Source organism: Sceloporus occidentalis, unplaced genomic scaffold (assembly GCF_023333645.1).
Source record: "Sceloporus occidentalis isolate IW3139 unplaced genomic scaffold, rSceOcc1.0.p SCAF_1, whole genome shotgun sequence".
NCBI lineage: Eukaryota > Metazoa > Chordata > Lepidosauria > Squamata > Phrynosomatidae > Sceloporus > Sceloporus occidentalis.
Window position 1 is genome coordinate 211,192,836 of NW_028316981.1, and position 15,479 is coordinate 211,208,314.

Here is a 15,479-nt window from a genome sequence, read left to right on the forward strand (position 1 = left end):
ATAAGGAAACTTACAAACATCTGTTGGTGATGAAAAGCTTCATTTCTACACTTGTTAAGCTCCAGGTGCTTCATGCAGGAGAACAAAACAAACAAACAAAAACTAGGTGTGCTGAGCCTAAGGAAAAATATTTAGTTTGGTATTTCATAATGCATCAGCGAATCTGTATAAGAGAAATGAGTTGGCGTAGCTTGTGGGAGAGTAGTATGGCAGCCTTTACAAGGTGCAAGAATAGAGACATTTTGTGGACTCTGCGGAACCTTGGACACTCTAAATGTACAATTTCCACAATTCTTTATTATTGATGACATGGTTGATGAGAGATTCAAGTCAAAACATCTAGACAGCACACATTTTCCCCACCCTGAGATGGACACACTTAAACATACTCTGTGGGTAAATAGATCTCTGGTGTGACAGTCACAGGTGGGTGAGAATGTCAGACAGGTGCTTCCCAATTGACAGGGGAGTGGACTGTGATCAATTACAGTGGCTGCTTCTTGGTAAATAGGGGTTGGGGTTCCTACATAACTCCTGAAGTAGGGGTTACTTTGGGAGTGTGACTACGTAACCATCATAAGTGTACAATTCTAGGTTATGCATTCGTAACTGCCATAGAGAATTCTAGCCATCGTATGAAGGAGAATTCATATACAGTGGGGCCTCCGCATACGCAGCCTTTTTATAAGCGGCTTTGAGCGTACGCGCTCAAGCCGCTGGGCGCACACGGGGCAGAAGGCAGCGCATCCCATTCAGTTGAATGGGCGCGCGCGCCTGTTGCGCCGTGCGTGCGCCCGTTGCGCCCCGCACACCTCCGCGCCACTGTGCATGAGCCCCATTGTTTACAATGGGGCTCGAGCATAGGCGGAAATAGCCATACGCAGCGGGATCCGGAACGGATCCCCCGCATATGGCGAGGTTCCACTGTAATACCTACATTCTGTCAAATGTTTGCCTTGTTCTGTGCTGTTGAAAAGGAAGTTTTGCATTGAACAGATATTACTTTTTAGATATAAAAGGGTTCAGCACTGAGGCATGCCATCTTAATGAGCATTTCACCAGAGAGCTATGCTGCAATCTTATACACATTTCCCTGCAAGTATGCCCCACTGCACCAACATGGCTTCCATCTTGGTAGATACATTCAGTTTCTGATGTGTGCCATTTGTTTATAAGGTTTATAAATTTTGGGGGTCCCTGTTCTTTCATGTTTGATCCTAATTATTATGGTTATGTATTACATTTCATCTATCTGTCCATTTGGAGGGGGGGAATGAGTGGGGGACATGAGGCATCATTTGTTCAAAATCAACTTTCTGGTCAGGGTTTACAGATTAAAAGTAAGACAACACCACTTGTATGGCAAAACTAACCGGTTTATTGTGGCACAGACTTGGACAGGCAACAGCTTAACCTGTATGAGATGCATAAAGTAGATAAAGAAGCTGCTAAGATTACATTCACATGAGGGCCACCACTGGATAAACCAACAGGATCCTCTGTGGGTCAGGCTCTTAAATACTTCCACAGCTTGTGGAAAGGGAACAGAAGAGGCAGGCCACCAAGCACACTGCCTCCATGGTGTTTTTGGAACAATTGTTGCTAACAGAATACATTTCCAAACGAAGTACTTAAAGCTAACAGGAAAACATGCCCAGAATTAAGCTTTCTCTGTTCCCCTTTGTGGCACTGAAAGATGGACTCATGAAGCTTGAAATCATCCTGTGAGTCCTGGGACCTGCACAGCACCCATAAGTCTTGGCCCTAATAAGAGACTAATGGAGAGCAGATAGCTTGGAGAGCTACTAGGTTAAAGGCACACCTAATCCCCCATATGAGAGCCACTATGATTAGCCATGATCTCTTTGGACACCTTCGGTTAACATTACTTAGGCATCAGAAGCCAGATTCCAACACAAAAGGCAACAGCCTGTGGTATGTTTTCTTCAACCTTAATTATTTCCACAAGCATGAGGACATTTTCAACACAGCATCCTATCAGTTTAGAAAGCATTTATGGTTAGTGACAAATTGACATTTGCTACTGCATGCATCAGTTGTAACTGTTCACACTGAAAGGGACCCTGAGTCATGCAAAAGAGATTAATTTCTTGTGCTCCTTTCCTATGGCACAGGAGCAAAGCATGTTGGGCATGCACCAAAATATGATTCAATGTGAGCATACCGCAACTCATCCTGTCAGATTTCAGGATCTTAGCAGTTGGGCCTGGTTAATATTTGAATGGAAGACCACCAAAGCTATGAAAGAATCCAACCTCAGACTCCACTACAAAACTGTTAACTTGAATGATGGTCTTGTAAGGCATCTACCATGTTTCTGTGTCTTAACCTCACCTCATTTAAGCACTGAGAATTAATACAGTATCCATTAGAAAATGAGCACAAAGCATTGAATCATATGCTTCTGCATAGTTATTATACATCTACTATGTTTATAGAGAGCATGGGTTTAACAATAAACAACTTGGCTTGATCTTCCCCACCAAAATGATAGATTAGCAGCATGATGGAGAAGCATCTGACAAGAACCTTCCATCTCATACATTGGACAATGCTCTGAATTGTTGCACAAGGCAGAAGAGGGCTGCAGTAAGGGCAGTGTATTGGCACACAAGGAGCTTCACGCTCAGATTGGGAGAGTCCCTCTCACAGGCTTGCTTAGCTGCCTGTACAAACTGGTCATAGCTACATACAACATCCTTCAAGTTGACTGTGAGGTATTTGTGTCTCTTATTGCAAAGGCCACAGTTTGTGAACTCAAAGCACACTTCTACCAGTTGGAGAAGGTTCTGAAAGGTCTCCTGAACAGCACTGTGCGCCTCTGTGGAAGGCCCATGTGTTTTGATAACTTTCTGGCAACTAGACATCAGCCTTTGTGATTCCACATACAAGATATCCTTGTTTTCTGAAAAGTGAGATGAGCATTTATCCCGAGGATGTTTTGTTCTGTTTCCCCAAAACTGCCTTAGAATTTCTTGCAGCTCTACCACGTTATCTAACAAATGTCCAAAGTCAAATGGTGTGGCGTGCATTCTCTCTTTCATAGAGCTCAGTGCTTTGATATGGGAGTCTGGAACCCATGTGCTATTTTTACACTCTTTGGAGTTTCCATTAACACAGTTATATTCTTGATTGAGTCTTGTAGCATTAAAGTCTAGAGACAATGGATTTCTTGTTGATGGTGGGGTTGTTAATGGCTCCTCAGAAACACTACGGGCCGTGGGTTTGGCGTATTCTAGTTCTGTCTCATTGTCTAGCACACGGAAACAACTTGTGTAAGTAAACTGGCAACTACATCTGTCCATGTTAGGTCTAGGTGTGACTGATTCCTTGTCATTCATTAGAGCTGGAGAGCCCAAATTGTTAGATGCCACAACATCTTTTGCTGGGTTATTAGAACACAGAAATGATGGATTTGAAACTCTGCTTTTCTTGCTGGTCCCTGTAGACTTACACAGACTCTCAAGTGAAAAGTAGTCTAGCCCATCTGAACTGTCAGTTTTTCTCTGCTCCAGATTTTCTTCTCTGGGAACAGTTAGTGGACTAGGCAACTTATATTTATAATCCACCTTGAGAGCATCACCTGTAATGTCTTTCTTCTCCAGCTTCTGGCTACTAGGAAGTTTTGTACACAGACAGCTATTCCAAGGAGCAGTCACAACTGATAAATAGTGTGGCTCTTGAGTTAGTTCATCTCTTTGTAGAGAGACCTGATTTACCATTGGTTCACTTTGGTTAATACTATTCTGGTGTTTGTTATATGTCTGCTGCCATGTTTCTGCATGATCAACCATTGAACTAAAAGCGAGCCAGGAGAGGCGTGTCACTGCCCCTGAACCACTATCATTGTTAGAGAACAGCTCAGTTGCATTTGAGAAATCCAACTGTTTGCCATCTTCAGACAAGGAGCCTTTACTTGGCATCCTGCTGATACAGTTATGGAGCAGTGAGCCTCCAAATTTCTGTCTTGACTCACACGAGGTAGATTTCATTTTGCAGGGACCTAGCACAAGTTCTTCTTGCTTTTCCACTTTTTCAGCATAAAGAAAATTCTGGTCTGGAGACTGTACATCAAACACCTTTTTGCCTTGGTGACTGTTAAGTGTCCGGGAAGGTTTGGTAGTTGTGTGTATTATTTCCTCAATCAATACATAACTGACTCCTGTTTCAGGCAGGGCTTTTCCTGTCCCTAAGCTTTCATTTACAGCATGGTGCTCTGTACTTGCTACACAATGTTCTTGAAGCTCACCAGCTGTGTCTGTAAGATCTTCTGTTGTTTCTTTGCAAGTAGTGTTAAGGTCTTCTAGGTGAAGAGGGATTTCTGACATACTCAGACACTGACTTTGTTGGCCAGGAATATGCAAGGAAGTAAGAGAACTGTCCTGCTTTTCTTTGGAGAAAGGGCTGAGGGAATCTGAACATTCTCTGTCTTCCTGGAGATGAATGGCAGAAAAAGGATGCACACATGAGTCAGTCGCTGATTTCATGTTTAATGAACCTGGCTTCATGTCCATGGCATCAGATGATGAAGCTGTTGTATTTCCAGACAACTGGACTAATGGTTGGGCTTCAAAAAGATTGGAATCACATTTAGGCTCCTGTAAGGAGACTGCATCTGGTGAGCATGATCTACCTGAAAGGAGAGATTCTCCATCATAGCAAGTACCTTCAGTCTTCTCATGGGAGTGAGGTGGCACTAGAGGGAAAGTGACGTGTGAGGTGAAATTAGTCTGTAGGAAAGACCTCCTCTTCCTCAAGTGCTTGGCATGCTGGGGCTCCGTTTCAGGTCCATACTTTGTCCTTCTGCTTTGTCTTGACAGGTGGTTTTCAGCTGAGCTGTCACAGAATGGCGTCTTCGAGGAGCTCAGATCTTGCATACTGCATGGGGTTAGGTCTCCACAACCTACAAATAAAGAAGAGGAGAGCAAGATGAAGAAATAGTATTCACCCCTGGTGGATAAATGGCCTGCTCCTTAGAATCAGTGCTCAGTTCCTACCAAACAATCAGAGCATATCACTATGAGCTTTCTGAACCCTGCAAATGAAAATTGGGGGGCAGAGATGGTATAAGTTGGAACCTCCAGATGTCATTGGACTTCAGTTCCCATCAGTCTAGCTGTTCTGGCCAATCATGAAGGGTGACGGAAAGACAAGGATTCCACCCCCATCCTTTCCATGATGAGCTGTAGTAGCTGGGAGGACTTGTGAAAGGGAGCACAAAGGATTGGAAAACACTAACAGGCTGCAAGAATGGGCTCTTCTGTACTATAGCTGTTGTGTTAGCTTCTCCAGGTCTCTGCTCAGCTACAGATTGGGAAAGGAAATGATATAAGAGAATAAAGCAGCATCTTCATCCCAACATATTTTATAAATGCTTCAGGTCACTTTGTCACTGAAAGAAGGACAATTTTTAAAAAAACCTCTCTCTCTCTTTAATATAGTTTTAATATTATTAAAGCCTAAGTCCAAATGCTAGTCCCAAATATAGTAGCTTCATTGGACCAATGCAATTTCCATACATGTTATCATTCAGCCTTTGATTCAATGGATCTGCTGTAGATAGGGGTAGTAAGGATTTATGCTGAAGCTTTTTAGGACTGCTGGGAGTTGCAGTCCAATCATATCTTCAGGATGCATAATTCCTACTCCCTTCCATGGATTGTCTAAAGCTTCATCCCACCTTCCTGCTTCTACAGGCTAATTCATGAAACAAACAGAATATCACTCATAAGTGCAAAGTTAAAGTGGAATTAACTTTTCATCACTTGATAGGTACAACTTCTATTGATTTCTGAAAATTAATGCTCTTTGGATCCTATTCTAAACTATTAAATGACTGCATCCTTCCTCCTCCCTGATGACCAAATCTTGCTGAGAGATAAGATTTCCTATGTTTGAAAGCCCTCAGACTTGCTTTCAAAAATGAATTGAATTTCAGAACCTATGAAACACACACATGGCTAAAATGGCTCCTCAGTTTTAGACCATTCTCAAGAGGCATCCTTTCAACTTGACTGCAGAGAATTTCCTTCTTGCTCACCTGCAAACTTCTCTGTTGGCGTAATTCTTTCTGCGGCATCATAAAACTCATCATCTGAGCCGGTATCTCCAAATCCAGGGGGAGGAGCCAAGATGAAGCCCTGCGTCTCACCTTCATGGATTCCTTCATCTTCCTCCGGCTCATTTAAAGAGCTTCCCTCTGGGCTGTTACTCTGGGTGTTCTTCTCTCCGCTGCTGGCTGGTGAGATGTTAGCACAAAGGCTGTAATACTCCATGACGTTGTTGTCAGCTAGCTTGGATGCCAGAGCCGAACCATTTATTTCATTTTCTCTTCTGAATTCTGTCTCTGGCTGCACAGGCACAGGACTGGAATGGCTGGGTGGCAGGAGAAAGGAAAAGAAATAATCCTGTGCCACTCTGTGGCCCTCTTCTGGGTCTTTCCCCAGTAAGGCCTTGTTATTGCCTGTCAACTCTTGAAGAGTTGGGGTATAAAAATTTAAAAACTCTGGCCCACTTGATGAGCATGTTTCTAGATCATCCTCCTCCAGAGCATCCATTGAGTCACTTGAACCGCTGGTCTTAAGCCCCTGGCTCTCTGAGTTGACTGAGTCAGAGGCTTCTGACAAGCTATCATTTGTGTTGTCATACCCATTGCAACAGTCTACCCCTTTGCCCCCCAGAGTTGTCATTTCTTGCTCTAGCTCCTTTGGCTCTCCCTCTGGCTGGGGCCTGAGACTACTGAGCCTGGGTGAATGAGTGTCTGAAAACTGGTCCAAGGAAGAGTCTGGTTCCGAAGAGTCTTCAGAGTCACTGCAGGTTCTAGATTCATATCCTGCAAGTCAAACAGACACAAACAGGGTTGTTTGGAAAGTGCTGGCAGTCTGATTTAGGGCCATCAAGAGTGCAGCAGACAAGTCACTCATCCCAGTGATTTCTACAAGAAAGTGAATGGGCAGCAATGAGCAGAACTGACTCAAGATACTTTGCTCCTTGAGGCAAAGGACAAGATGGCATCCCTTCTCTACTTTGCCTTTCTTTCCAAGATGGCATTCCTCCCATATATACCAGATACCAAGTGGAGGAGCAAGTGAACCATATATGAATACTTGTAAGTGGGCAGACCCCTCCACTACATCTGAGGGCAGCAGGCTAGTTTAGGGGGATACTGGACAGGCTTTTTGCACATACAACTCAGTCCTTCCAGTGAAAGGAATGGTCAGGGGCTCACCTAGAAGACTACCACTGCTACCTTCCAGGCATTTGAGGCGGTTACCTCACTTAGCCTAACCTTAGTGATCAGACAATGAGTTATGGAGGGGGAAAAGGAGATGTCCTTGGAAGTGGGCATTGTAGGGGCACAATATGTTTGTCTGTATGTGCATGAGAGAATAAGAAATAATCTTACAAGGAGTCCCTGAGTAAACCTTTTACTCTTTCTCATACATATAAATGGCTGCCACTCATATCTATGGGAAAACGTGCCACACTTGAGGGTTCTACGGTGGCATGGATTGCTCTCCCTGGCATATACATGTAGCCAGGGACACAGGACTCCCAAGCATTCACTTAGCCAGTAAGATTCCACCAAGTCCATTCATTGTTTAGAGCATCTTGGTTTTCACCTTCCTCGGCTGAGAAGCGGTGTGTTTGGGGCTTTTTCTCTCCCCAGACAAATAGGGAATGGCTTGAATTGACAAACATCCTGTAGTAGCCACTGATGAGACAAGCAAGATCTTTGGCACTGTTGGATTCTAACATCAGAGTCAGCACCTTTTCGGGAGGAGAGAAGCAAAATATTAAGAAACAGGTTCAGCTATTAATATGAAACATGACAGAAACTGGCATTTGCTCTGGAAAGAAAGTTCTAAACACAGGCACTTCCCCTGACCTGAAGCAGGAGAGAAAAGGGTTAAATCATCCTCCCCACTGACTGCAACCCCATCCATTAGCAAGCCTGTCAGCTGATATTATTTTCATTTAAACCTGCATCTTAACTGAGAAGATGCACTGATAATCCTCTTTGGTTTGGCCCAGCACCACCAGAGCTTGAAGAAGGTTAAACTGCTGGTAAGATCCGTAGCCTTTGACTCATTCTTCTTTTCTCTCCTTATCTTCCAATGATCCCAGTTTAGCAATCACAGACTGGATTAATTTTCTGTTGTCCCATAGTATGTTTGTGCTTGACTTTTAAATGTCTCAGTTGTTCCCCTTCCATTTCCCCCCTTTATCCTCAGCTCAATTTAATTGCTGCAAACTGAGTTCAAAGTGCAAAAGTAGTAGTTTGCACTCAGTTAACCCAGCAAAGAAGACAGGAGAGAAGGGGGTGGAATCTTGTCTTTCCTCTATATTAGGCAGAGGCAAAAGCTAACTGCAGCAGCGTGTTTTCATTTATCTGTTCTTCCTCATTAATAATGTGTGCCACCTTGACGATACTCTAATGGAAGAGTGTCACGTTCCACCAACATATTTACACATTGGCAAGCCCCATGGAGGTCCATGAGGATGACTAGTCAGTCAGCCAATGGTATGAGGGAGTTTCCTGGTGTACCACAGTGCTGCCCTGTGGACAATCAGTAGCTAACAGTATCAGGGTCAGAACCAAACATGGTGCCTCGTGGTTGCTATTTCTCAGCCAGGCAAAGCTGGTGCGCAAAAAATGGACTGGATATCTCTTTCCACAATATCCAAGAAAAATATGCATGCTGTCATAATTCTTGGTGTAAGTCACCAGGAGGATTCTGGGCCCTGGTGCTTGGCTATGTTTATGCTCTATGATTTCTGTGTTGTTCATGTAGAACATCTTGAACTTGTAAGATCTTTTCAAACTGCTGGAGACCATCAGAAGAGTGAGCTGCTGGCTCAGGCCCAGAGGCAACATCTATAGAACAAGTCTGGGAACAATATTTGGCAAACGCCTCCTAGCCCCCTATATGGACTGGAAGGTAGCAGGGAAAGTGGTGTGGAATGGCTTGACAACTCTGGGACCCTGACTAAAGCATTTTGTTGTGCTTTGGCCAAGAACCAGCTTTCTTCTACCTCTCCCCTTCTCCACACACAGGTAACTCAGCAGTCACAAACACTAAAGAGCAGATAGCTTTGCTCTTCTTTTCCACATTGGGATGGAATCTCTGTGGATTAGGTTTTGGACCTCCATGGGCCAAGTTTAGGCCTCTAGAATAGGACTCCCTCCCAAGTGCAGAACTCCAGGCTTTGTGAGCCTTGTGTGCCACCTTGTGTGGCATGTTCTTATGCATGACATGTTCTGCCACCCTAGAGTTCCTCGATTTATCCTGTCATTTCCTTAGCACAAGAGAAGTCAACAGGAGGTGGCAACAAATAGGACTCACAAGAACCATAATCATCAGGGGCAGTGAGATCCCAGGGAACTAGTGTGGTTGGAACCAACAGGCTATTTATTGGGATCAAAACAAAGACTATAGCAAGGTTTTGGACTAGGTCCATCAACTTCAGATACGATATGAACAAACACTTCTGATTTCTATGTCACCATGGCCACCTGTTCTGGAATGCAAATTTATGAACTGATTTTGAGCAAACCTGATACTGGCCTAGATTTTACATTTTGAATATTTTCATGCAAGTTCAGGACCAATTTGCAAACTTTTGGTATTGAGAGGAAAATTGGTGATTCTGGTCCATTCTGCATGGAACTTAGTATGAAACAAATTTTAAGGACTGAGTTGTTATCACTCAAACTTTTGCTTTATTCATCCTCTGGATGAATTGTCAACTAGGTTGACAATTATTACCCAGGGGACATTTTCTTCAGCTATCTCCAGACTGTGGAATGACCTGCCAGAGAGTTTCATTAGTTGGATACAGTTTCTGAGTGTAAACCAGCAGTAAGGATCCGTCTATTCTGGCAGGCCTAACCAGATGATTTTTAAATCAATGATTTTATAGTATGTATTAACAGTTTTAATAGGTATTAATTTGATATCATAGAATTATAGAAACATAGAGTTGGAAGAGACCGCATGGGCCATCCAGTCCAACCCCCTGCCATGCAGGAAATCCAATCAAAGCATCCCCAGCAGATGGCCATCTAGCTTCTGCTTAAAGACCTCCAAGGAAGGAGACTCCACTACACTCCGAGGAAGGAGTGTGTTCCACTGTTGAACAGCCCTTACTGTCAGGAAGTTCTTCCTAATGTTGAGGTGGAATCTCTTTTCCTGTAGCTTGCATCCATTGTTCTGGGTCCTGTTCTCTGGAGCAGCAGAAAACAAGCTTGCTTCCTCCTCAATGTGACATCCTTTCAAATATATAAACAGGGCTATCATATCACCTCTTAACCTTCTCTTCTCCAGGCTAAACACCCCAGCTCCCTGAGTCGTTCCTCATAGGGCAAGGTTTCCAGACCTTTCACAATTTTAGTCGGCCTCCTTTGGACACGCTCCAGTTTCTCAATGTCCTTTTTGAATTGTGGTGCCCAGAACTGGACACAATATTCCAGGTGGGGCCTGACCAGAGCAGAATACAGTGGCACTATTACTTCTCTTGATCTAGACAGTATACTTTTATTGATGCAGACTAAAATTGCATTGGCCTTTTTAGCTGCCGCATCGCACTGTTGACTCATGTTCAACTTGTGGTCTATTTGGGACTCCCAGATCCCTTTCACATGTAGTTTCATTCAGCCAGGTGTCCCCCATCCTATATCTGTGTATTTCATTTTTTCTGCCCTAAATGCAGTACCTTACATTTCTCCGTGTTGAATTTCATTTTGTTAGCTTTGGCCCAGCTTTCTAGTCTATTCAGATCATTTTGAATGTTGATCCTGTCCTCTGGAGTATTAGCTATTCCTCCTAATTTGGTGTCATCTGCAAATTTGATAAGTATGCTCCCAATTCTGTTATCCAGGTCACTGATAAAGATGTTGAATAACACTGGGCCCAGGACAGAGCCCCGTGGGACCCCACTGGTCACTTCTCTCCAGGCTGAAAAAGAGCCATTGTTGAGCACCCTTTGGCTTCGGCCGGTCAACCAATTACAGATCCATTTAACAGTTACTTTGTCTAGCCTACCTTTTACAATCTTGTTTGCAAGAATGTCATGGGAAACCTTGTCAAAGGCCTTACTGAAATCAAGATATACTATATCCACAGCATTCCCTTCATCTACCAAGCTGGTAATTTTATCAAAGAAAGAGATTAGATTTGTCTGGCATGACTTGTTTCTCTGAAACCCATGTTGGCTTTTTGTGATTATGGAATTGCCCTCTAGATGTTCACAGACTCTCTGTTTAATGATCTGCTCCAGAATCTTTCCTGGTATTGATGTCAGACTAACTGGACGATAATTGTTGGGATGCTCTCTTTTCCCCCTTTTGAAGATGGGGACAACGTTTGCCCTCCTCCAGTCTGCTGGGATTTCTCCTGTTTTCCAGGAGTTTTCAAATATGATTGCCAATGGCTCCGATATTACATTTGCCAGTTCTTTTAGTACCCTTGGATGTAGTTCATCTGGTCCTGGAGACTTAAATTCATTTAGATTAACAAGGTATTCCTCTACTATCTCTTTACTTATTCTGTGCCGAAATTCCCCTATTCTGTCCTCTGCTCCATTATTCTCAGGTTGAGCTCCCTTTTCCTTTTCTGAGAAGCCTGAGGCAAAGAAGGTGTTGAGTAATTCTGCCTTTTCTCTGTCCCCTGTTTGCATTTCGCCATCTTTTCCACGCAGTTGCCCTACCATTTCCTTCTTCTTCCTTTTGCTGCGGACATATCCAGAAAATCTCTTTTTATTCTTTTTAACCTCTCTAACAAGCCTGAGCTCACGCTGCGCTTTAGCTTTTCTGACTTTACCCCTACAATTGCCTGCTATTTCTTTGAATTCCTTTTTTGTGATTTCCCCCTTTTTCCATTTCTTGTACATGTTCCGTTTCAAACGTAGCTCAGTTGAAAGTTCTTTAGTCATCTATCCTGGTTTCTTGAGACATCGCCCGTTTTTCTTTCTCACTGGAACTGTTTGAGATTGTGCCTTCAGTATCTCTCTTTTGAGAAACTCCCATCCGTCCTGAACTCCCTTCCCTTTTAGTATTTCTGACCATGGGATCACCCTCAATACTTCTCTAAGTTTACTGAAATCCGCTCTCCTAAAGTCTAGAATGCGTGTTTGACTCTGCTTGGCTTCTCCTTTCCATTGTATAACAAACTCCAGGAGAACATGGTCACTTCCACCTAATGATCCCACCACTTGCACCCCATTAACCAAGTCATCCTTGTTGGTTAGGATCAGATCCAAAATAGCTGACCCCCTTGTTGCCTCTTCCACCTTTTGGGCCATGAAATTGTCTTCTAGGCAAGTGAGGAATTTGCTAGACCTTGAGAGGATTTTGCTGAGTTTGACTTCCAGCAAATATCAGGATAGTTGAAGTCGCCCATCACTACTACATCTCTCTTTTCTGACTGTGTGGTCATCTGTTCTAGAAAGATATCATCCAATTCCTCAGTCTGACTTGGGGGTCTGTAGTAGACTCCCACCATAACATCCTTGTTGTTTCCCTCCCCTTTAATTTTTATCCAGATGCTCTCCACCTGGCTTCCGTGATTGATGTCCTGGATCTCTTCACTGGTGTAAATATCTCTGACATATAGTGCTATTCCTCCTCCTTTCCTGTTTGGCCTATTTCTCTTAAAAAGGTTATACCACTCTATTTCCACCCCTGTCCCCTAGTGACTCACAGATGTGACTCACTGAAGATGTGACTACAAGCACACTCTTCCTAGAGTTTAAAAAAAAAATAAACAGTCACCACTTCAAATGGCTGCCCAGCTACCTCTCTCCTCCTCCTCTCTGTAGCAGGAACTGCTCTGGAGAGGCTCTGGGAGGAGTAATATAGAGCTAGTCTGCTAGCTCCGTCCCCTAGTCACTCAGAGATGTGACTCACTGAAGATGTGACTATAAGCACACTCTTCCTAGAGTTTTAAAAAAAAAATTAAACAGTCACCACTTACAATGGCTGCCCAGCTACCTCTCTCCTCCTCCTCTCTGTAGCAGGAACTGCTCTTTTAAATAGTATTGTGTGTCTACCCATTGTTGATTTATAGGGAGAGGTGGGTAAGCAATCATAATCATCACATCAACCTGTACAATCTGTATCATCTGCCTATAAATATACATGAGGAACATAAAGGTACCTAAAGGAAGCTAAAGAGCCAGTGTGGAGTAGTGGCTTGAGAATGGGACTATGACTCTGGAGATCAGGGTTCAATTTCCTGCTCAAACATGGAAACTTGTTAGGTGGCCTTGGATGAGTCACACACTCTCAGCTCAAAAACCTCATGAATCAGAAACCACACACCACCACCACCATAAGAAAGCTAAAGGACATCAGTTAATCCATACTTGTTCAAAACAGAAAAGGTGTTTTGAGTTGGGATAAGATTTAAAATAAGAGTGAATTGTGTGACCCTCCAGATATTGCTTCTAGCATTCCTTACCATTGGCTATGCTGGTTAAGGCTGATATGAGTTGCAAGCCAACAACATCTGGAGGGCTACACAATTCCCACTTTAAAAGCTAGCACCAGGTCCATGTTTCGATTGTAAGGGTTGATATTAGCAGGACCCCTGGAACACTGGTCTCGCATAGTATAAGATGGCTTCTTACATTCTCTTTTAATTTACAACACAGCCTGTGTTCATCTCACACCCATCCATTTAAAGAAGGGATGAAGTTATAATTACCTTTATATCTTGGAGGTAGATTTTTACCATGCTTACTTTTTCAGATTCTTCAGTAAGTTCCAGTCTGCTAATGTTAGCAAATTCCGCCAGCATGGTTATGATGTTCAGTTTGTTATTAACAACCTGGCTGATTCCATATTTGGCTCCCACCAGGAGGGTAACAGATGACTCTCTGTCCTGTAGCTACATGGGAGAGAATGCTCTTAGAATATATTAACAATGCCTTATCACAATGCTTTATCTGTGTATTTCACCTAAACCAAATTGACTGTGGAGCTACCTTCCCATAGAGATATGCTTGCATTCCCTAGCAATGGCATTATATCCTATCTAGCACCAGGTTAAAATTTATTTGTTTTTCTAAGCATTTTAAATTGGTCTATTTAACTGGCTGATTGGAGCAGTCAGTTTTATTGTACATCATATTATTATATTTTGTACATCAACATGTTATTGTAAAATTAAAAGTAGTATAAATTGTTTTAAATGAATAAATAATGAGAGGCATGATATTCAGCAGGGGGTTTCATTTTCAAATATTCATTCAGCTGTAGCACTCTGCAATGATCCTATCGCTTCCTAGAGCCAACCTAAGACTTTCTAGTGCTTAGTGCAAAGAACAAGATGGTGCTCCTTCCCATACTATACAAAATAGGAGAGTGGACCATCTTCAACACTGGGAACCAGACAACAGGCTTCTCCTCATCTGAAGGCAACATGCTAAGTCACAGGTGCAAGGCAGGCTATTCACACATCACTTTCTCTTCTAACACTTAGCTGCTACCTCCTAGTACCTTCCAGCTGAGTCAAATACCTAACTTTGTTTTAGTGGTATGGCAAACCTCTTCTGAAGAAACTTGCCAAGATAGGTTCACCTTAGGGTCATCATAAGTCAGAAATGACTTGAAGGCATGTAATAACAAAAACACAGAAGGCACTGGCACTGGCACTCCCAAATGTGGAATCCAAACTTTTTTCTTGCTTTGCTGAGTTCTTCATGACTAACAAAAAGATCTCAGAAATCACTTCCGGGTTCTGACCTGAACCCCGTTAGGACAATGTCAAATGCATTGTTAGAAGACTATGAGTTTTCTCAGTAAACACAGCAGTAGAACACACTTCCAATAGAGTTAAAAGAGCACTGTCTTATTAAATAAAACTATGAATAAGCTTACCATGAGTGTTGCACTGAAAATTTTCCCCCCATACAGTTTGAGGTCTCCAAGAATCTGGAGATAACACAGTCGCACCTGTGCTGCTGAGAGGATGTGCTGAAATGTTGAATAGAAAAGTAAGAAAAATGTACATAAGCAGATACTGTTTAAGTGATGGATGTTGGGAAAAACTGACTAGAGTATGTCTCAGATGCTCACAAATAGAATAATTAATAGGACAGGGGTTCCCCTGCCACAGCAGAGCTTTAGGGCACCAATGGTTTCTTTTTTTTGGGGGGGGGGGGGCGAATGGCTGTTCCATATCCCTTCCACATTATGTGGAAGCCTTGAACATGGGAATGCTCCCATGAAATTTCTGATCTGTATGTATCACATACAGCATAATCATCTCAAAGGATGTGGAGTGCATGGCTAACCAGTTATGTTACTTCCATGTTGAAACAGTGTACATTAGACCCTTGGTATCTGCTGGGGTTTGGTTCCAGGTCCCTTAGTGGATACAAAAATTCATGGATGCTCAAGTCCCATTCAATACAATGGCACAGTAAAGGTATCCCTTAGATAAAATGGTAAAATT

General features: G+C 43.0%; 1 protein-coding gene across 7 annotated transcripts in view; it reads right to left on the bottom strand.

Moving 5' to 3' along the window:
- Positions 1-960: 960 nt before the first annotated feature.
- Positions 961-15,479, bottom strand: part of FRMPD1 (FERM and PDZ domain containing 1) — a 97,665-nt gene continuing 83,146 nt past the window's right edge. For 5 of the 7 annotated variants that reach the window (XM_089488753.1, XM_089488754.1, XM_089488751.1 and 2 more), the window contains 5 exons: positions 14,903-14,998; positions 13,728-13,910; positions 7,644-7,791; positions 6,062-6,853; positions 961-4,924 (listed from right to left, as the gene is read on the bottom strand). In XM_089488753.1, coding sequence (XP_089344879.1) covers positions 2,559-4,924; positions 6,062-6,853; positions 7,644-7,791; positions 13,728-13,910; positions 14,903-14,998 — 3,585 coding nt within the window. In that variant the 3' untranslated portion in view covers positions 961-2,558. The remainder of the gene's footprint in view (positions 4,925-6,061; positions 6,854-7,643; positions 7,792-13,727; positions 13,911-14,902; positions 14,999-15,479) is intronic. The other 2 variants (XM_089488755.1, XM_089488757.1) reach the window with 2 other exon arrangements.